General features: G+C 38.3%; 2 protein-coding genes across 9 annotated transcripts in view; one reads left to right on the top strand and one right to left on the bottom strand.

The window, feature by feature from the left end:
* BEND6 (BEN domain containing 6) overlaps window positions 1–7,938 on the bottom strand; it is a 112,711-nt gene extending 104,773 nt beyond the window's left edge. For 5 of the 8 annotated variants that reach the window (XM_044004463.1, XM_044004465.1, XM_044004466.1 and 2 more), the window contains exon 1: window positions 6,953–7,162. The gene's annotated coding sequence lies outside the window, so the exon portion shown is untranslated. Of the gene's footprint in view, window positions 1–6,952; window positions 7,163–7,818 lie in introns of those variants that run through there. The other 3 variants (XM_044004468.1, XM_044004469.1, XM_044004467.1) reach the window with 3 other exon arrangements.
* LOC122755023 (dystonin-like) overlaps window positions 7,626–22,961 on the top strand; it is a 646,765-nt gene continuing 631,429 nt past the window's right edge. The window contains 2 exon segments of the mRNA XM_044003425.1: window positions 7,626–8,000; window positions 8,586–8,620. Of these exon segments, the coding sequence (XP_043859360.1) occupies window positions 7,820–8,000; window positions 8,586–8,620 (216 nt within the window). The 5' untranslated portion in view covers window positions 7,626–7,819.

Here is a 22,961-nt window from a genome sequence, read left to right as displayed (position 1 = left end):
AGGTGACTCAGTGGATAGACTGATGGGCTTAAGGTCAGGAAGATTTTTTTGTGTGTGTGAATTCAAATCTGGCCTCAGACACTCATGAGCTGTGAGACCCTGGGCAAGTCACTTAGCCTTGTTTGCCTCAGTTCCTCATCTGTAAAATGAGCTCAAGATGGAAATGGCAAACCACTCCAGTACCTTTGCCAAGAAAAGACACAAAGAGTGGGACACTACTGAACAAAAAAACTATTTTTTATATAATCGGTAAATTGTCTTTCCATTAGAATTTAAGTCCCTTAAGGGAAAGTGACTGCTTGTTTGTTTGTTTTGTATCCCTAGTGCTTAGCGCGATGTCTGGTACATACTAATTAAATTCTTAACAAGAGTTTCTAGAATGATAGACCTTTAACACCAATATACTCCCTGTGGTATTTTATAAGAATGAAAGAACATTATGATCTCCAAAGAATTAAACTTAAAAACATAATGAAAAGACTAATGGTAGGTAAGTTTGGGCTTCTCCTAGTAGTGATTTCCGTAAAAGAACTGATGAAAAGACATTATACGGGGTGTATATGACTAGAAACAGGCAAGCTGGTCATATAGAGAGAATGAGAAACAATAGATGCACAGCATCATTGGCACATTTGTATCCTAAGATTTTCTTTTTTAAAGAAGGTTGAAATTTAACTTGGATGTTAAATAGATTCTGTATACAGAGTTTGTAGGAAACATGAACTACAGTTCTACAGGATGAGGGATCGAAGGATTTTAACATACATCACTGAAGGGAGAACCAACATTATTGAAATTACCAATCTACCCAAGTACCACTACCCTGCCCCTACCAAAAAGTAGAACATCAGTTTAGCCCAGTCAGCAAGACATAGAAAACTAAACATGAAATCCAGTTCTCTATTTCAGAACATTCAAAAAAAATTTTTTCAGAGGAAGTATTCTATCTTCTGCTTGCCAAAAGCAGATCTATACAAGAAAGAACTAAACAGATATGTAGAAAATTTATGGGATGTATTTTAAAAAATAGGAATGGATTTTTAAGATACCAAATAGCTTCAAGTGCCTACAATCTTAAGCCAGGCATTATTCAATGAACTGAAACCATCTGGTATTTCTTGCAATGGCCAAATTTTTAAAATTATGGGTTCACTGAATACTACATATGTCTCCTTGAGATTTAGAATCATTCCTGCTTTTAAATTATATCAAAATTCTTTTTTTTTTTTTTTGTGAGGCAATTGGGGTTAAGTGACTTGCCCAGGGTCACACAGCTAGTAAGTGTTAAGTGTCTGAGGCCGGTTTTGAATTCAGGTCCTCCTGAATCCAAGGCCAGTGCTTTATCCACTGTGCCACATAGTTGCCCCAAATTATATCAAAATTAAAAGAGAATTTAGCACAATTATAGTCAAACATTTATATTGTAATATTCCAAAGTCATCGCTTAACTGAAACTTCTCTAATATTACCCACTGTCTCTGAACTGCTAAATGCTTTTTCTCAGTTTTCATTTTAATGGATATATCAAGGACAAAACATTTATTAAGTACTTATTATGTGCCAGGGCACTGTGGTAAGGGCTGGGGATACAAATAAAAGCAAACAAGACAGCCCCTACCCTCAAGGAGATTATATTCTAAAGGGGAAGAGAGCAGTAACAGATGGGAGAGGTGTTCATATTGGTTTGGAAATGGCCAGGAACTAACACCTTGAGGTAGGTAGAATGCTTCAACATCCATTCCCTGGAACTGTGATTATTTATTGCATTGGACAGAACTCCTATTTCCATTCAAACCCCCTCCTCCAAACTAATCTATTTCTTTCTTTCTGTCTGTCTGTCTGTCTTTCTGTCTGTCTTTCTTTTGGGAGACAATTAGGGTTAAATGACTTGCCCAGGGTCACACAGGTAGTAAGTGTTAAGTGTCTAAGGCTGGATTTGAACTCAGGTCTCCTGAATCCAGGGCTGGTGCTCTATCCTCTGCGCCACCTAGCTGCCCCCAAACTAATCTATTTCCGCTGAAAGCATTGCAACCCTTCTAGCCACTCATATTCAAAATCTGTGTCTTTCTTACTTCTTCCTTGCCCTCAACCCCCACATCCAATCACTTGCTAAGTTCTGTAGTTTTGTTTGCATTTCATCTCCCCCATTAGATTGTGGAAGGCAGGGGCAGACTTTTGCCTTTTTCTGTATCCTTTGCCCTTAACGCATAACCTGGCACACATCAGGTACTTAATAAATGCTTATTGACTGACTTTTTACCTATTGTCTCTAGAATAAAATATAGACTACTGACCTTGGTATTTAAAGCCCTCCACAACTGGGCTTCCATATACCTTTTTTAAAAAATATTTTATTTTTTCCAATTAAATGTAAAGACAATCTTTAACATTCATTTTATTTTATTTTTTGTGGGGCAATGAGGGTTAAGTGACTTGCCGAGGGTCACACAGCTAGTATCAAGTTTCTGAAGCTGGATTTGAACTCAGGTCCTCCTGAATTCAGGGCCAGTGCTCTCTACCTACTGTGACACCTAGCTGCCCCCTAACATTGATTTTAAAAAATAAATTTGAGTTCCAAAATTTCTCCCTCTCTTCTTTTTCTCCCTCCTCCCTAAAGATGGATATAGGTTATATCCCATATAGCTTTCCAGATATGTCATATTACTCCTCGTCACAACTATATTTCAAACTAGTCTACAAGCTATTCCCAGAACTGACTTTGCCATCTAACATCTCTGCCTTTAGGTTGTTCACTTGTGCTTGAAATGCAAATTCTCTTTACTCCTACCTCTTAGAATCTCTAGCTTCCTTTAATAGTTCAACTTAGGTTCCATCTCCACTTGAAAATCTCCCCCGCCCCACCCAGTTATTAGTGCTGCCTCCCTCCTGAAATTTCTTTGTATTTACTATTTTTTTTTAAAGTATCTCTTCCGTAGAATGTAATTCCTCGAGGGCAGGGCTTTTTGCTTATTCTATATATCCAGGATGCAAGTTGTATGTAGTATACCCTTAATGAATGTTTATTGAATCAAAATGGATTGTTCCTTGAATTTTACATTTACAAAGACTTTCTCATGCTAAGCAACATAATTTAATCTCATCTCATGTATTGCTGTTGTTTTTAAATCATAAAAGTATTCTATTATTTTCCAGTTACATATAAAGATAGTTTTCAACATTTCTTTTCATAAGATTTTTAGTTCCAAATTTTTCTCCCTTCCTCCCTCCCCAAGATAGAAAGCAATCCGATATAGGTTATATATGTACAATCTCATGTGTTGTTTTTAAAAATGTATGTTATATCTCTTTTTATGGTGGCAAGGAATTGGAAACTGAAGGAATGCCCATGGATTGGGGAATGGTTAAACAAGCTATGGCACATGTATGTAATGAAATGTTATTGTGCTATAAGAAATTATGAAGAAGATGCTTTCAGAAAAAAAAACCTGGGAAGACTTTCATGAACTGATGCAAAGTGAAGTGAGAAGAACCTGGAGAAAAATTATATAATAACAGCAAAATTGGAAAGATAATCAATTTTTAAAGACTTACTAACTCTGATCAACACAATTGCCAAACACAATTCTTAAGGATTTATAATGAAACATGCTATCCATCTCTAGATAGAGAACTGATGGATTCAAAGTGCAGACTGAAGCATATTTTCTTCTGGTTTTTTTTCTTTCTTTTTTGGGGACATGGCTAATGTGGGAATTTCTTTTGCATGACTATGCATATTTGCGATAGATTCTGTTTTTCTCACCTTCTCAATGGGTGAAGGAGGAAGGATGTGGAGAATTAAATTTGGATTCAACCAGTAAATTAACATCATTTTCAAATTCTAACATAACATTCCAGAAATTCTTGGTAGAGTAGATTTTTTTTTCCTCCCAGGGCAATGGGGGTTAAGTGACTTGCCCAGGGTCACACAGCTAGTAAGTGTCAAGTATGTGAGGCCGGATTTGAACTCAGGTACTCCTGACTCCAGGGCCGGTGCTTTATCCACTGCGCCACCTAGCCGACCCCAGTAGAGTAGATTTGTTTGCATTTCTTCACTAATCTATGAATTTGTCACAATATTTAAAAATCTTTGCCCTGTTTTTGCACCCAGTATTATGAAATAGGGTGAGTATAGGAGCTAAATTAACTCTCAAAGGCTTAGTTGGCTGAAATAATTTTTATGGAATGTCCATAAATAGGATAGGAATTATATAGAAATAGAAACATGTTTAAAAGAAACAATAACAACATGCTATTATTTGAAGGAAGAAATTATAAATTAGTTTCAAAAACTAGTAGGAAAATGCCAACAGAAATGTAGATTTTCACTAAATACAATATCCCTTCAGAGATTAGTCTGCCTATTCTTGGTGCTATTCTTTGGACTCAACCAGTAATTATTGGTGATAACCAATGTAAGAGAGGAATTAAATTTTCTGAGGAGTATGCCTAATCCTCTTTGGGTGCCAGCCAACTCTGTATTTGCTAATACAGGGAGATAGAAGCTGTTCTCTTATGCACCTGAACAAAATAAAGGAATGTAGTAAAGATATCAAATTCTAGTAATTTTTTTTTTTTGCTAAAAATTGAGTTTGTGAACAAATTAGTTCTAGATGACATTCACAAAATTTGTTATCTTGTTCAAGGATGTTTTAGATTATTTTCTCACAAATCAGGTTTAAGTGAAAAAAAAAACACGTTAAATTCCCTCAAATCTATCAGAAGAATTCATCTTCATTCACAATATGTATTAAGTTTTCTTTAAAAGTTTCCTGTTACTGCAACCTAACATTGTGATAAGCTGAATCCATAAGCTATTTTGTCACAGACCATTTTACAGTGTTTGGCCGTATGTTGCAAACTACCAGGATGCTTTTTAATAATCTCCGTTATTGCATTAAGATTATTCTGCCTTACTGCAGTCTACTGCAGTATCAGGAAACATTTCAGGACTACTAGATCATATGATGCAGTGCTACTTGATAGCATCAGCCAGTTGCTAGAGATATTTGTAATGCCTGTGATAGTACAATTCTACTTTTCTCATTATATAGCCTCTCCAGGTATTCATTCACAGAAGACAGGTCATCTTCAATTCTAAAACAATAAAATAAGGAGACCATTGCTCTTTGTGTAACTTGGAGTCTTAAGAGTCAATATACATTTAGGAAGTTCTCTGGGAGCTCTGAAACATTAGGTGACTTGCCCATAGTCACTCAGCTTACAGGCCTGAAGTAGGACTTTAAAGGTCTATCTTTATGTTAGATCTGATCCTCAGTGGATATACTAAGCCATGTGGCTGCTCTTCATTTTTACCTCTACTGTGGAGTTATTTACTAAACCCATTTATTACTAGTGTGAACAGGGACAAGTCCCTTAACCTCTTCTTGACTTCAATTTCCTCTTCTGTCATATGAGAAAGTTGGCCTAGATGACCTCCAAAGTGTCTTCCAGCTCTAAATCTCTTCTCTATGAACACTAGCATTAAAGCCATTCCTACAGTTCAGTGCTTATGGCTGTGCATCAACCATATTTTTTTTCTGGGGGGTGGGGCATTGCCAAATTGCTGTATCACAAAAGTGAAGCAAATTTTCAAGGAGTCTTGGCATTTTGCTTAATTCTAAATTTAAGTCATGTGCAAACCTCATTTTTGGAAAACTAGTTTCCTAAAGAAACGACTTTTTAACAAAAAAAAGTCTGTGAAATATTTTCAATTTAATATTTGTACAGTCTACGGCAAATTATTTAACCCCCATGGGTTTGGATTTCTTTATCTGTCAGAGATATTTGTACTAGAATGATCTCTAAGGTCCCTTCTAGCTCAAAATCAAATATCCCACAAGGCAGCAAGGGTGGTTTAAAAATTGTCATGCCTATCATTATAATTGCATTTATGGATAAAATAATGAAACCCGGAATTGTCTAGCAGCTTTCTAGTTACTGTATTCCGGGACATCCTTTTGGGATGCCAGCCCATGAGGAGGTTCACTCATGCGGTAGTTATTGCTGCAGCAACTGCAGTTTACTGCAGGAGAGCAATGTATCTCCTTGCTGTGGATACAATGCAACAACTGTCAGTCCCTGAGCTTTGCTAATGCCTAAGGACTCTTAGATGTCAAAACATAATAAATTATAGCTTAGTTTATTCGCCACGCGTTTCACAACTGCAATAACATAAAAATCCATCTACTATAAACTGCCCTAGCTTTTGTGGTGACATGTGGGTCTACACTGGAGCAATACTATTGCTTCCCAGTCTTCCCCAGGCCTTTATAGAAAGGAGAATTAACCCCTACCCCTCCCATCTCCCCCACTACAAAACCCGAATAAATTAAATTCCCAAATTAATCTCTAAATCCCTTAAGGCATCAGGCCAAAGAGTTCTTTCCATCAGATTCACTGAGACATAATTTCGTACCCATAACACTAACCACACTCCTTTTTTCCCGGACCCCCCGACCCCACCTCTTAATCTCCACCAGCCCGAAGAATTCAGGCTAAATGCGAGGAAAGGGGATAATGTAGTTCACAATTCCTGTCCATCAACAGAAGCATGGAGACTCAGGGAGGGCGCTGTTGATGAAGGGGTTGCAGAGGGGAAAATTCCCTCCCCCACTCCTACCCCACCAAGCTTTGGAAGCCATAGGATTTCAGGAGCTTCCACGGTTTTCTGCGGGTGTGAGCACTTGTTCCTCCCTCCCTACCCCTACCTCATCTCTAATTTAAGAAGCTTGAGGTGTGCTAGGAAGGGTAGAACCTTCTGAAGGCTAGGCAATACTTCATCATCTTACTTCGTTCCCACGCCTCCCCCCTCCCCCCTCCCCTCTCCTCTACGTCTGGCTCCACATCAGCTGTGGACAGTGAGGCGAGTTGGGGAGACAGGCTATCCAAAACCAGAGGAAAACCATCAGTTGTGGCCAGTCACCTTCCCCTCCACCCCCCCACTCCTTACCCCCTCCCTGCCACAGCCTCATCCGCTTCACCGGGGCTGGATCCTTCCTGCCTGAGGGGCTAGCTGCAAAGCTCAAGCCCTTCGGGCCGCTGGCAGGGCGCCCCCCAGCAGAGCTTCCGAAAGCCTTTCGAACTCGTTCGCTGCTCAGGACTCAGTGTACCTCACTTGAAGCAGCCATGTTCGCTCTCCCCCTCTGCAGCATCCCCAACCTGTGATGTCATCAACCAGTAAGCCAAGTCAAAACCATCCCCCACTTTTCTCTCCTCCCCCCTCCCGGGGAGCTGCCGGCCGCGGGCAACTTGGGGATGCGCTCGCGCGCCCCACCCCCACGGCTCCTTCCTCTCCAGCCCCTTCTCCAGTCCCGGGGTCAGCATTTAAATTGGGCGCTGCTGGGATGCTGGAGCTGCAGGCGTCCACCGGGCAATGCGGCGGGCTCCACCGGAGCAGGGGCTCCCCTCTCTCGGTTTCCATGCAGCGCTGCCGCTGGGGGCTGAGCCGCACCAACGCGGGAGGCGGGGGGAGGGGAAGGGTGAGGGCAAGGAGGGAGGTGGGGAAAAAAAATCCCCGGCTGCCGGGTCGCTTCCCTGTCGCCGTCTGCTGAGTCATGCATTGAGCTCCCCCCCAGCATTCAATCATCAGCTCAGATCTTCTTGGTGTCTGCAGCCATTGGGGAGCCTCCTCGCGGGATCAGCAGCCCCGGGAATGACGCCGCCGCCGCCGCCGCTCTAGAGCCAACACACACTCTGCCATCCATCCATCCATCCATCCATCCTGCGTCGCTCGTGTCTGCGTGTGCGTGTCCCCAGGTGCTTGTGCATGTGTCTCCGTGTCCTTCCAGCCTAGCCTGAGCATCCCCCACTTCTCACCATGATTGCGGCAGCCTTCCTGGTGCTGCTGAGACCTTACAGCATCCAATGTGCCCTCTTCCTTTTGCTGCTTCTGCTGGGGACCATCGCCACCATCCTCTTCTTCTGCTGCTGGCACCGCAGGCTGCAGAAGGGGAGGCATCCCATGAAATCTGTCTTTTCGGGTCGTTCCAGGAGCCGAGGTAAGAGATGCTCTCTGGCTGCGTTTCCCTGGACTGGAGAAATGTTTGGAGCCGATAGAGGAAGGGATGCAAAGGCGCTCCCTCTTCTCCTCCACTAACCCCCACCCTAGTTATCCACTCCCTACTTGACTCCGTTTATTTACCCCCATTTTTAGATGATCTAGACATTGCGGGGAGGGAGGGGAAGAAAGAGGGAGGGATCCACATTTTAACCTCAGTTTGCTAAAACCCGAAGGGATTCCAAGCAGAGTCCCGGACTGCGGCAGCCTGGTCCCCACCCATCCTTCTTCCCAGGAGCTCAGCCAGGGGGTAGGAAGAAAGTCAGGAATGCGAGAGCTGGGGTTCCCCGTAACTCCCCGATAACTTTGGCGGGACCTTCCCGCAGATATAGAGCACGGAAGGGGCGATGGCCTGATGTTCTCTCATGGTCTACCCAACTAGATAAGACGCTGTGGGGTTGGGGTGGGGGTGGGGATTGCCTGACCTGGACCGAGGTCACCTAGTATAAGTTATTAGTAATTAGTGATTCAGCTGGTGCTGAAATTAGGGTCCGATGCAGTTCTGGCTTTTCTGTTTTCTTTCCAGATGCGGTCGTGAGATCTCACCACTTGCGTTCAGAGGTAATTTATTTAGCCCGCACTCTCAAGGTCAGAAGAAGTTCTATTTCCTGAGTACCAATATTCATTGTGTTCATGTTATGAAATCACTAGGTCACTGAGTTTCTAGCACATCGGTCCAAGTTAGATTGGTATTGAAGTAAATCTTTCCAGGCAGTTTCCCAAAAAGCACTGCTCAACTAGCTCAAGCAGGCTCAGCAAACATATTTAAGAGACTCTGTTTATGTATATATGTATTTATCTATTGAGGAGGTGGCTAGTTTAAAAAAAAAAAAGAAATACCACAGAACCAGAAACAGCTAGCTGTAGAGTAGATGTGAGTTTACTTTTTTGTCTACAAGGTATAATTTACTGGTAGATGCTTCCTACATGTGGTTAGCTCACTGTTATTGCCAAGTTGTTCACTTGGATGAGACACAGAGAGAAGAGGCCACTTTAAAGAACTGAATTAGGAGAGATATTGGATACATCTGCCTTTGAAAATTTATTTTCACCGGATTATAGATCTAGAGCTGGAAGGAAGCTCAGAGACCACTGCCAACTCTCCTCATTAGCAGATAAGAAAATACTTGGTTCTTTGAAGATGTTATATTTAGGAGTTTTTGATAATACTTGCAGAACGATGGTAGCTAATTGGTTGAGGAATGAGAGTGTTTAAATTCCTCTGCTGGTCTCCTAACATTTGGAACATTTCACTTTGGATACAGGTGATGTAGTAACAGTGGTTAGGTGGAGCCTTTTTTATTCAGCTATAGAAGTAAATGATGCTTATCTTTAAGTAGCACGCCAGAACAATAATGTTATATTGACAGTTTAGTCACAAATCACTAGAAGTTCATTATTGTCAGTCTTAGTCCATTCAGACCTTAAGCCTTCAGATGAGATGGCCGTTTTTTCCCTACTAGGGCATTCACATAGCCAATCTTGAAGCTTGGTAGTACTGATAGTCAATACTATTTGTGTAACTGACGGGATATTGTTGAGTCATGGGAAAGAATTGTTGTCTTTTTATTTAAAGTGAAAGCACACAACAGACTTTAGTTAAGTGAAGAACTGAATTTTTGCTATCTGTCCTATATGCAAATTCATTTTGCCTTAAAAACACTTTATATTTCATTCTATTCTTCGTTGAGAAGTTCCATTTTTGTACCCTACATTATATTTTGATCTTTGTTGCTTATAATTGTATTACCTTGGTGTAATATAATTATCGATACCTCTATAAGTAGAAGGGGTTGGATTGTTTGGACAATGGTCCATCAGCCCAGTGGTATGAAATGTTTTGAAGCATGTACAAAAATAAATGTTTTATTTCTAAAAAAATTTTAAGTCATTTTTAAGCTGAATTGTAATGCCTTGCAAAGAACTAGTATACAACATGAATAATGTTAGAAAAACACATTATGAATGTTTTTCTATAGTAATACAAAATAATGGTCTTTATTTTTCTTTCTTTCTCAATGAGTGGGGAAGGCAGAGCAAGAGAATTTGGAACTGAAAGTAGAATGAAATTGAATTTTAAAGAAATCCCAAAGTAATACAAAATATACTTGATAGTCTCAATAGAGCAGTCTGTTCTATGTGCTAGAGTAAATATGGGGATGATGCAAAATCTGGAGTTGGCTGAGCTTTTTTGTCCAAGAAATAAACCACTCATCATAAAGAAATAAATGCTAGCATTAAAAGTGTTTTTAGGTTCTGTAATAGATGATTTCTACTGGGCATCAGTCATTTAGTCTAAAAATACACATGATCTTATGGAAGAAAGGTCTGTGGTAAGTACAGTCACTGGATGATTTCTCCTTTAGTAAACATAGTTTCCTTTGAGATGTTTGTTAAGTACAGTGACTTTATCCATTGACTCATTCATGGAGACCCAGGTCCAATTTACATGTGAGTGTAAGCATTTGGTAATCTGAAAAATCCCTTTGTGGATATGGCTTGTCAGATTTGCTTGTTAGTTGCTCATACAATCACTTGCCTGTAATCGGGTCACATGCCTACAGAAATTCGATTTTGTATTGACAAGAATGATTTACATTTGCAGATGAAGAACTGGAGCAAAAAGGATGAAGTGATTTGCTCAGGGTCACATAGCTATTATAGTGTCTGAGGCTGGATTTGAACTCAGGAAGATGAGTCTCCTTGATTCTAAGGCCAGTGCTCTATCCATTGCACTGATTAGCAGCCCCAATGTTTGCTGAGTTGAAGTGAAGAGTTGAAATGGCAAACCCTTCCAGTATCTTTGCCAAGAAAACCAGGGTCATGAAAAGTCAGACACAAGTGAACAATAACAACAAACTTCTATCACCCTAATCCATGCAATTAAACAACAAAAAACAACTTCAATACAATAAGTACAGCAAAATGGACAATATTTATTAGATGATCTATGCCTCTTGATCATTTATATGAAATTATATGATTGTTTATACCTAATTCAGTTGCTATATGACTTCACTCACAGTCTAATATAATATTTTCCAAAAATGAGTTAGTTCATTTTAACAAGCATTCACTAAATTACCATACTAAGGCACTGTTCTATGTTTGGGAAATACAAAGACAAAAATGAAAACTAGTTTCCCATTTCAAGGATCTTACCATTTACCAGGTCATAGAATCACAGGATGATTATATAGTTTGACTGTTTCCTATGTATTTCACTACTAATTTGTGCAGGTCTCTTGAAAGGGGTATAAATAAGGAGTATTTTCCTCTACCCTTTTTCATTAAAATGTTATCTTTTATAGGTTTTTTTTTTAGACTAAAATTCCACAAAATTCACAAGAAGCCAAACACAGTTTTAAAAATTGGGGTTGAAAAGAAACAGGTTTTAAAATTTGGAAGCTGTTTAAAAGCAATCAAATATCCAAGAAAGTATTCTGATTTCTGATAGTTTATAAACACCTTGAGCTAGGCCTACTGATATCCTATTTCCTTGTTTTATTTTTTATTTTTTTACTCTTTTTTGGCCGGGCAATGGGGGTTAAGTGACTTGCCCAGGGTCACACAGCTAGTAAGTGTCAAATGTCTGAGGCTGGATTTGAACTCAGGTACTCCTGAATCCAGGGCTGGTGCTCTATCCACTGCGCCACCTATCCGCCCCTCTTGTTTTAAACTAAGTAATTAAACATTTCACTTTGCCATTTCTATCTTGGTCAAAAGAGGGAGATAAGTTTAGAATCTGCCAGTTCACTTTGCACTATGAAAGACCTTTAAAAAAAGGTTTTCTGGGGCAGCTGGGTGGTGCAGTGGATAGAGCACCAGCCCTGGATTCAGGAGGACCTGAGTTCAAATTCGGCCTCAGACACTTAACACTTACTAGCTGTGTGACCCTGGGCAAGTCACTTAACCCCAATTGCCTCACACCAAAAAAAATAAAAATAAAAAAAGGTTTTCTATAAGCATTTTTTATCATGCACCCTTATTAATACATTTTTAGCATGATGCATATATTTTGAGTGTATTTATTTTCATTTTACATATGTGTCCTACTCTACCAATATATTTTGCATTTTATGAAGCATAAAAAGAAATTAAAAGGGGATAAAGGTGATTTAAGTGTTTTAAAAATTCTTTTAATAGCACAAAATCCTTTTCTCAAACTAGCATTAAGTAATAATAATCGTATTCTGTGAGAACGATGTGATTAAGTATGCTGCTTTATTTTAGAAAATCTTTGGCATTACATTGTGATATCCCCATTTGAGTCAAAGAGCTGGTTCTAAGTTCATTTTATTTAGTTATTTGGTATTAATGGCTGTCATAGTTGGGGGGAAAAGAATGTCACAGAGATAGATAGATCCAAACTGAAGAAGTATATCCATCATTTACTAAATATGACTAAATTATTACATCCATTTTCTAGTCTTATCTACCAATCATATTTATAAAAGTATTTTTTAAAATTTGAGGCTAACTAGTTTCTGCCTTCCCTGATGACAACCAATAATAGTTCTTGTAAACCAGTAGGAAGATGTTGCATTTTTATATTTTTAGCAAATAGGTTCAAAAGCCACTGAACCTCTTAATTTGGAAAAATTTTAAAGAGGTTAAAATTCTGTTAACATAATTAAAAATTATACAGATAGGAGTTTTTATAGGTGGTGCATAGATTTTCATCTACAAAAGCTTGAATTTTTAAATGTCTTGCTGATTGATAGCTTCATACTATCATTGATTCAATATCTCAAGGCATATTATGAGGTTGAAGTTAATCATTAATAGTAGATGTAAATATTTCAAATAATCTTCTTGATAATTTTGATTTTTTTTAACCTCTTCTGGAATGAGATTAGATCATCATTGTCTACGCCTTGATGAAGAACTCCTACTAGGATTAGAAGTGTCAGCTCTGTCATTTTCTAGTTTGAGTTCTCATTATTTTATCATCAAGATATCTGTAGAAATCTGTCAAATTTGTGTTTGTTTAGCAAAAAATAGATAACGGGGGCAGCTAGGTGGCACAGTGAATAAAGCACTGGCCCTGGATTCAGGAGGACCTGAGTTCAAATCTGGTCTCAGACACTTGACACTTACTAGCTGTGTGACCCTGGGCAAGTCACTTAACCCCCATTGCCCCACCAAAAAAAATAGATAACATATTTGGGAAATCCACTTAATCAGGCACATATAAACTATAATATAATGCAGTATTATGGTATCAAATGAATGAGTGTGGGTGTCCAGTCAATTCTTTCAATCTGTGGAACTCCTAGGATACTAATGTGTGACTATGTGATGACCATCTGACATAGAGTGAAGGTGCTAGTGTCATTATATTAAATGTTAGGAAATCTTAATTCCTTTGTTATTCTTAGAGGAAAAATACACCTAAATAGAAGTTTTAATATTTTATTTTTTTCTAGGTTTAATATTTTCTTCTTACATCCCAACTAATCATCATCCCATTTCTTGGTACATAGACATCCCACTTTTCTTTTTTAAAAAAAAAAATTATTTCCCCCCAATTACATGTAAAAACAATTTTTTTTTCTTTTTTCTTTTTTTTTTTTTTTAGTGAGGCAATTGGGGTTAAGTGACTTGCCCAGGGTCACACAGCTAGTAAGTTAAAAACAATTTTTAACATTTAAAAAATTTATTTCCAAATTTTCTGCCTCCCTCTATCCCCTCCCTCCTCATTGAGAAAGCAAGCAATTTGAAAATGGTTACACATGTGCATTCATGCAAAACATATTTTCATGTTAGTCATGTTGTAAAAGAAAACAGACAATTTCTTTTACAACCTGACTAATGTGGAAATGTTTTTCATGACTACACATGTATAACTTATATTAAATTGCTTGAGATCTTAAGGAGGGGTTGAGGAGGGAGGGAGGAAGAACATTTGGAACACAAAGTTTTAAAAATCTGTGTTAAAATTTGTTTTTACATGTAATTTGGGAAAAATTAAATTCTAAAGAAAAAAAGAAAGAAAACAGACAAAAATCCAAGAAAAATAAACAAAGTAAAAGGAAAGATATGCTTTGATCTGCATTCAGACTCCATCAGCTCTTTCTCTGGAGATGGAAAACACTTTTCATCATAAGTCCTTTGGGATTGTCTTTGATCATTATATTGCTGAGAATAGCTAAGTCATTTACAGTTGATCATTGTACAATATTGCTGTTACTGTGTACAGTGTTCTGGTTCTGCTCATTTCACTTTGTATCAATCAGTTCATGTAAGACTTTCCAGATTTTTCTGAGAGCATCCTGTTAGTTATTTCTTTTCTTTCTTTTCTTTTTTTTTGCGGGTCAGTGGGGGTTAAGTGACTTGCCCATGGTCACACAGCTAGTAAGTGTCAAGTGTCTGAGGCTGGATTTGAACTCAGGTCCTGAATACAGGGCCGGTGCTTTATCCACTGCGACACCTAGCTGCCCCTCCTGTTAATTATTTCTTATAGCACAACAGTATTCCATCATAATCATATACCACAACTTTTTTCAACCTTTCCCCAATTGATTGGCATACCCTTAATTTCCAGTTCTTTGCTACCACTAAAAGAGTTGCTATAAACATTTGTGTACATAAAAGTCCTTTTCTTTTCTTTTTTTTTCTGGGACAATTCGGGTTAAATGACTTGCCCAGGGTCACACAGCTAGTAAGTGTGAAGTGTCTGAGGCAGAATTTGAACTCAGATCTTCCTGACTCTAGGGTAGGTGCTCGATAGAGCACTGCATCATCTAGCTGCCCCCTTCATTTCTTTTCTTTATCTAGTAGTGGTATTGCTGGGTCAAATGGTATGCATAGTTTTATAGCTCTTTGGCATAGTTCCAAATTGCTCTACAAAGTGGTTGAATCAGTATACAACTCTAGTAACAGTGCCTTAGTGTTTCAATTAATTGCCCTTTTCTTAAGGCAAGTGCTTGAATGGATAAGGAGAGGAACTCTAAGCATTTTGCCAAGCAGTGAATGATGTCTGCCCTATTCATGGCCTACTCTACTTACTTAGAATAATTCCTGTTTGGCAAGTCAAAATGGGTTCCTACTAAGGAAATGTCAACTTTTACAGAAATATTTCAGTATAGAGTCATGCCATTAGGATGTTTACTTCAAAAAAGTCCTACTAACAGAGGACTAAAGAAGGAGGCTTGGAATCATTTTGTTGACCAAGTAGGCATATAATCATGGTACCTCCTTCAGAAAATGAAAATATATAATAAAGGAATATAATAATAATGAGCTAGGACTTCTGATATCTTATTTCCTTGTTCTAAGCTAATTAATTAATTAACTCTTACTTTTTCTGAGTCAAAAAAGATTTTAGAATCTGACAGTACACTTTGAACTGTGAAAAAACTTCAGAGAGGCGGTCCACAAACACTTTAAAAAAAATCACACATCCTTATTTGATATTTTTTTTTAGCCTGGTGCATTTATTATGTACTTATTTCTTTATTTTTATGTTATATACATGACTTACTAATATATTATACACACTATAAAACCTAGATTAAAAAGAAATAAAAAAGAGATAAAGATGATTTAAATATTTTTAAATTTTGTAATGGTATAAAATTATTTTCTTAAACTAATACTAATTATTAATGATATGCATTTAATTTAAATTGTTTCTGAAATAATAGTCCTAATTTTAATAGTAGTTTATGAAGACAAGAAAGTGTTAGTTCATCCAACAAATCTTGAATAGTGTATCCTTCTCTTGTCATATCTATTATGTTATAGATTATTAGTTGTTTTTATTTTTAAGTGACTTGCCCAGGGTCACACAGCTACTAAGTGTTAAGTGTCTGAGGCCGGATTTGAACTCAGGTACTCCTGACTCCAGGGCCGGTGCTCTATCCACCACGCCACCTAGCTGCCCCTAGTTTTTTTTTTTTTTAATATGTATATAAGAATTCATTTTACACTGGCTGTTTACTCTGTTGATCTAGGGCAAGAGTTCTTAAACCTTTTTTTGTGTCATGGAACACTCTGGTAATCTGGTGGTCCATGGGCCCCCTTTCAGAATAATGTTTTTAAAAGTATAATATGGGGGGCAGCTAGGTGGCACAGTGGATAGAGCACTGGCCCTGGATTCAGGAAGACCTGAGTTCAAATCCAGCCTCAGACACTAGCTATGTGACCCTGGGCAAGTCACTTAACTCTAATTGTCCCGCAAAAAAAAAAAAGTATAACATGAAATACAAAGTAAAATAATTATACTTAAAGATATTGTTCTCTTCCAAGTTTGTGGACCCTCTCAAATCTATGCATGGACCCTTTGTGTACCCCAATTGAAGAACTCCTGATCTAGCACATAGTTTCTAGTTAAAAATCTTATCTTCAGAGTCTTAGAAGGCAGATCAATATCCCCAAATTTATAATGCAGTTTACATTGTGATTTTATATAAATAACAAATGGTTGCCCTCATTTTCCCTGGTGAAAATCAGACTAGTGCCAGTGTTTATGGAAGTTTCAGAAAACAAATCGTCGTGTGATTAGATTGCAGGTAATATTTTCTAGAGCCCTATAATAGAATGACAATTATAAAGTCTATTGAGAATATGCTAAATGAATATTGTTAAGTGATCCCTATTCCCTGCTCAATACTAAATAAAGGAAACTTTGGTTTCTGGTGTCTTAAATTTATCAAGATTTTACTAAGTTCCCTTAGTTTCCCAACCAAGAAATAAAAATCATTAATTTTTGCTGCTGAGGCCAAGCAATTTCCCTAGAGTTGAAGAATAAGTAAAGGGGAGAGATCTATTGAAAGTCACCAGCCAAATTTTCAGACTGCAGTTTCCTTTTTAGCTTATAGCAATGGGAGTGGCAACACAGTAATATTTCTATAATACAGGAAAATGAAGAAATTGAATTTTTGTTTGGAATAGCCATTTCTCATAATCTGATGGTCAGATCCTGTCAACTGGATCTCTTAAGTCACCTCCAGATAAAAGATGTCTCAAATGTATGGTACTGTTGTGTTCCCAGGTTATTCTTAACCAAACACTAGGAGGAAAGCCTGCAAGATAATCACAGCTCTCCACTGCTACCATATGATTTGCCCAGTTTTGTGATCTGTGTATATTTTTTTAGTCCAGTGCTTCTCAAATTTTCCTTTTTTTTTTTTTGCTTATGGCACACTATTTTTGTCAGGAGGAATTGAAGCACACTAAACATTTAAGTTGACTGCACTACAAGAGGCTGACCCATGTAAACTCCCTACAGTATGTGGCACACCTTCCTAGAAAAACTTGAAGCACATTTATTTCATGGCTTACACTTTGAGAAATCACTACTCTAGTGGATTAGGGAAAATAGTATTTGTACCATGGTCGTCTCTATCCTTTAGTATTAGTTTAGTTGTACAAATGGATTTGGGGGGGGCAGGGCAATGAGGGTTAAGTGACTTGCCCAGGGCCACACAGCTACTAAGTATCAAGTGTCTGAGGTCGGATTTGAACTCAGGTCCTACTGAATCCAGGGCTGGTGCTTTATCCACTGTGCCACCTAGCTGCCCCCCACAATTGGATTTTTAATACATTATGATCATTATGATCTCAACACTAAATTTATTTATGATATTGCTTATGTGTGACCTCATATAAATATTGTTATACCAACCTTACCCTGGGCTAATATTGTCATCAATAAAAGTTAATGGTTACTTTGTTAAAGTCAGTATTTCAGACACTAAGAATACAGAAAGGTTTAAGATAGTCCCTATCTTCAAGGTTTAGAATGTGAGCTCCTTGAGGGAAGGGATCATTTTTTTTTTATCTCATTTTGTGTTCCCCAGCACTTAGCACAGTTCCTGGCATATAGTAGGCATCTAGTAAATACTTTTTGACTAACTGATTATGTCAACACCACTCAGAGCTTCAGTTTCTGACATTTTATCCTTCCTTCTCTCTTTCAAATTTTAATGGATTTGTAACTTCATTCTTGTGAGTTTTCCCTTCATTTGCAGATCGCATCCCATTCATGACTTCTTGTAGAATTTTTGTCCATTTTTTCCCATAGATCACAGATTCATAGAATTTTAGAGTTGGAAGGGATCCCAGTGATCATCCAGTCAAACCCATAGAAGGAATTCGTATGACAACATCCTCTAGAAGTGATCATATAGTGTTTGCTTAAAGACCTTCAGGGAGGGGGAACTCATTACCTTCCAAGGCAATGAATTCTATTTTTAGATACCTCTAATTTATTAGTGCTTGGGCTGTCCATCTTGCTCCTCTAGAAAGCTAAATAGAGAAGTGCAAAAGTATCAATCTACGTGGCCTACAACACTCCTGGGTGCTGCCTGAACTATTGGGAACACAAAAAATAAAAATACAGTGAACCACAGATAATATTAATTTTTTTTTAGCAAATGGTATTTTATTTTTCCAATTACATATAAAGATAGTTTTCAACATTCATTTTTAAATAAGATTTTGAATTTCAAATTTTTATCCCTTCCCTCCCCAAGACAGCAAGCATTCTGATGTTGGTTATACATATACAATCATGTTAAACATATTTCCACATTATTCATGTTGTGAAAGAAGAAACAAAACATAAGGGAAAAACCACACGCAGAAAAGTGAAAATAGTACACTTTAATCTGCATTCAGACTCCATAGTTCTTTCTTTGGATGTGGATAGTATTTTCTATCACGAGTCTTTTGGAATTGTCGTGGATCATTGTATTGCTGAGAAGAACCAAGTCCATCAAAATGATCCTCACACAATGTTGCTATTACTGTGTACAATGTTCTCCTGGTTCTGCTCACTTCACTCAGCATCAGTTCATGTAAGTCCAGGTTTTTCTAAAATTCTCTTGCTCATCATTTCTTATAGTATTATGTGTGTGTATGTGTGTGTGTGTGCGTGCGTGCGCGCGCGCTTTAAAAATTAATTAATTTCTTTATTTTGTGGGGCAATGATGGTTAAGTGACTTGCCCAGGGTCACACAACTAGCAAGTGTCAAGTGTCTGAGGTTGGATTTGAACTCAGGTCCTCCTGAATCCAGGACTGGTGCTTTATCCATGGCACCACCTAGCTGCCCCAATATATATGATTTTTAAAGTCAATAGGTGGCGGGCAGAGGTACTTACATACCATTTAGTGACCCGTGTTTCAATCTGAGTTTGGCACCACTGGTATAGTGGAGAGAGGGTCTGGACAGGGAGTCAGGAAGACCCGTGTTTGAATCCTGCCTCAGAGAATAGTTGTATGACCCTGGGTAAATCACTTAATCACTTTCAGTCTCAGGTTTCTTATCTACAAAATGAGGATAAAAATAGCAACTTCTTCGCAGGTATATTGTGGGTATAGAATAAGATAACATATGTAAAGTCTTTTGCAAACCATAAAGTACTACATAAATGCTATTACTATTATTATTACTTTGCCATAATTGAACTACTCTTTCTCAGTTTGTTAATTTTAAAATGTGACATAGACATCAATGTATATGATGTACAATTGTACTTGCATCTCTATGTATCAAATTAAATAGCATCCTATTTATAAAAGTGTTTAGCATAGCATCTGGCACATAGTAGGTGTTTAACAAATGCTTGTCCCCCACTCTCTTCCCCCCTACATACGGTAATTAGGCTCATAGATTCAGTTAAGGAATTGATCTTAATGATTACCTAGTCCACCCTTTTCATTTGATAGATGAGGAAATTGAGGCACAATGGGATTAAATGACTTGTCCAAGGTCACACAGGTAGCAAGTGGTAGAGGCAGATTTGGAATCATCAAAACTCGGGGCTCTTTTGTCCAAACTAAGCTTTTTCTTTAGTTTATTACATCAAAGAAATGTTACCATATAATTACATTAACCTACTCCCTAACTCCATGGCAACAAAGAAAACAAGTAGACTACTGAGTGCAAAAATTTTTTTCCCCAGAAAATACCTCAGTTGATTCACAAATATAAACCAACACATGCATGATATTGCCTGATGTTATTCTGAGGTAAAACCAAGACTTTGATCCAGACATCTCACCTGTAAAGCTTGAGAATAAGGGTCAAGTATCCCTCCAACATGGGGCTGTTAAATGCTGCAGTAGATAGAGTGTCAGTAAGATTCATTTTCCTGCATTGAAATCCAGCCTCAGACACTAGTTATGTGACCCAGGGCAAGCCACATAACCCTGTTTGCCTTAGTTTCCAAATCTGTAAAATGAGCTGGAGAAGGAAATGGCAAACCACTCCAGTATCTTTGCCAAGGAAACCCCAAATGGAGTCACAAAGAGTTGGACATGACTGAAACGACTGAACAACAGTCCCTCCAAAATCTGAATTATGTTTTGAATGCAATTCAAATCCAATAAACATTTATGTCCAACAGTTAACTTAAATTCATCATGTCCAGAAAATATGGAACTGATCTGTTTATTGAATGTCCCAAAATATAATTGTCTTTTCCCATGAATCCCCCCTTCTTCTTAACTTACTACTCCTATTGTGGGAATCTTTCTGAATCACCCAGGTTTTCAACCTTGGAGTCTTCCTGGATCTTTCACTCTCCTTTGAAGTTACTGGTAGCATAGAGGACAGAGGAAGTTCGGAATTCAAATCTACCCTCAGACACTTAATAGCTGTGTGATCCTGAGAAAGTCATTTAACCTCTGTTTTCATCAGTTTCCTCATCTGTAAAATGGGGACAATGACAGCACCTACCTTGAGGGGTTCTTATCTGAATAACCTGCTAATTGGGGATGGGCAACATCTAAGTGGCATTGTGGATAGAGCACTGGGCTTGGAATCTGTAAGACTCCAATCTTCCTGAATTTAAACCCAGCTTCAGACACTTAGTAGCTGTGTGACCCTGGGAAAGTCACTTAATCCTACTTGCCTCAGTTTCCCCATCTGTATAATGAGCTAGAGTAGGAAATGACAAACCACACTCCAGTATCTTTGCCAAGAAAATCCCAAATGGTGTCACACTGAGTGGGACATGACTGAAATGACCAAACAATAGAATCCTAATTGGAGATGTCCCTTCTTTCATTCAGTCTTTCTCCAATCTATCATCCACATAGGTGCCAAATTGATATTTCTAAAACACAGGTGTGACCATGTCACTCCCCTATTCAGGCAGCTTCAGTGACTTCTTATTGCCTCTAGGATAAAGCAGAAACTTCTTTAACACTTAAAGCTCTTGGTAATCTGGCTTCAATCCATCTTTTTGGGGGATTAATTCTTGTATTCCAGCCATACTAGACTACTTGTTACTTGCTCTTCCATCTCCTGCCTTTGTAAATTTTCACAGGCAATGAGAAGTGCTACCTACAGGAGGGCTTTTCTGATCTCTTCCCCTGTTATAGAATTCTCCCCCAAATATTTTGTATTTATTTTACACATATTTTGTATTTGTCATTATATGTACAAGTTGTTCTCCCGTCCCTCCATGAATATAAGATTGAGAAAAAGGACCAGTTTGTTTTTGCCTTTGTATCTTTAGTACCTAACACAGTGCCTTACAAATAGTAGGTACTTTATAAATGCTTGTCAAATTGAATCGAATTATTTATTGAGTACCTACTATGTAGCTGGTACTATGCTAGTCACTGAGAAAACTAGGAAGTATTAGACATAGTCTTTGTTAATCTATCCTGGAATTTCTATTCCATTCAAAGAGACAAGACAGAAAAATAATGAAGACTTCCACGAAATAAATAAGTGAGTCGCACTGATTTTTACCTTGGTAATCTCAGTCCCTCCAAGCCTTCCTTAGTCTTCTATAATTACTGTAGGAGTTCAGATTCCATCTGGGATGATCTGTAAAGCCTTTGGTGAGAAGGTGGGATTTCATCTGAATCTTGAAGGATAAGGAGGGGAGGGGAATGTGAACAAAAGACCAAAAACAGGATAACATAAGTCATAGCCAAAGAATGATGAGCAGTGTGGCCTTATGGGAGTGAAAACTAAGGGGAAAGAAGGTTGAAAAGGTCTGTTGAGATAAAATTGTGAGGTCCTGAATGCCAAGCCAGTTTGTGCTTAGGTCAGTATATAACAGATGTCCTTACTAGTAGAGAAAAAGATGGATTAGGAATGTCTCCCTGACTTTTTTTTTCCAGATGCTCTGCTAAAAGTGCCTACTGAAGTAATCAATATGCAGTGCCAATATATGCCAATATGCAAATATGCCTACTATGTAGAAGGCACTGTGCTGAGCCCTGGGTACACAAAGAAAGGCAAAAGACAGTCCCTGTCCTGAGAGGAGCTCGAAATCTAACGGGAGAGCCAAAACAAAACAAACTATGTACAGACAAGCTATATATAGGATAAAGTTGTCTCAGAGGGAGGGCACTAGAATTAAGAGGGATTGGCACCTTCATATAGAAGGTGGGATCTTAGCTAGGGCTTCAAGAAAGCCAGGGAAGCTATGAGGCGGAGATGAGGGAGGGTGTTCCAGGCATGGGAGACAGCTATTGAAAATGTCCAAAGGGAAAAATAAAAGGAAAGAAAATGTCCAAAGCTGAGAGATGAAGGGTCTTGGTCCTGGAACAATAAGGTCAGTGTTACTGAATCAAAGAGTAAATGGTGGGGAATGTAAGGTTTAAGAGGACAGGAAAGGTGAGTGTGTAGCTGGGTTTTGAAGGACTTTGGATAAGAGAAGATTTTATATTTCATCCTGGAAGTGATGGGAAACCAGTGGAATTTATTGGCTTTGTGAGGGACTGTTATGGTCAGACCTATGCTTTAGACCTGTGCTCAGTGGAGGATGAACTATGGTGGGAGTGGGGGGAGATTTGTGGCAGTCAGACTACCAGGAGGCTACTGTAGTAGTCCAACTGTGAGGAGACAAGGGTCTGAAATGTGGTGCTGGCAGTTTCAGAGATGTTGAAAAGGTGAAATTGACAAACTTAGCAAAAGATTGGATATGAGTG

The sequence above is a fragment of the Dromiciops gliroides genome, chromosome 4, assembly GCF_019393635.1.
Source record: "Dromiciops gliroides isolate mDroGli1 chromosome 4, mDroGli1.pri, whole genome shotgun sequence".
Classification (NCBI taxonomy): Eukaryota; Metazoa; Chordata; class Mammalia; order Microbiotheria; family Microbiotheriidae; genus Dromiciops; species Dromiciops gliroides.
This window is presented reverse-complemented; position numbering and strand designations above follow the sequence as displayed.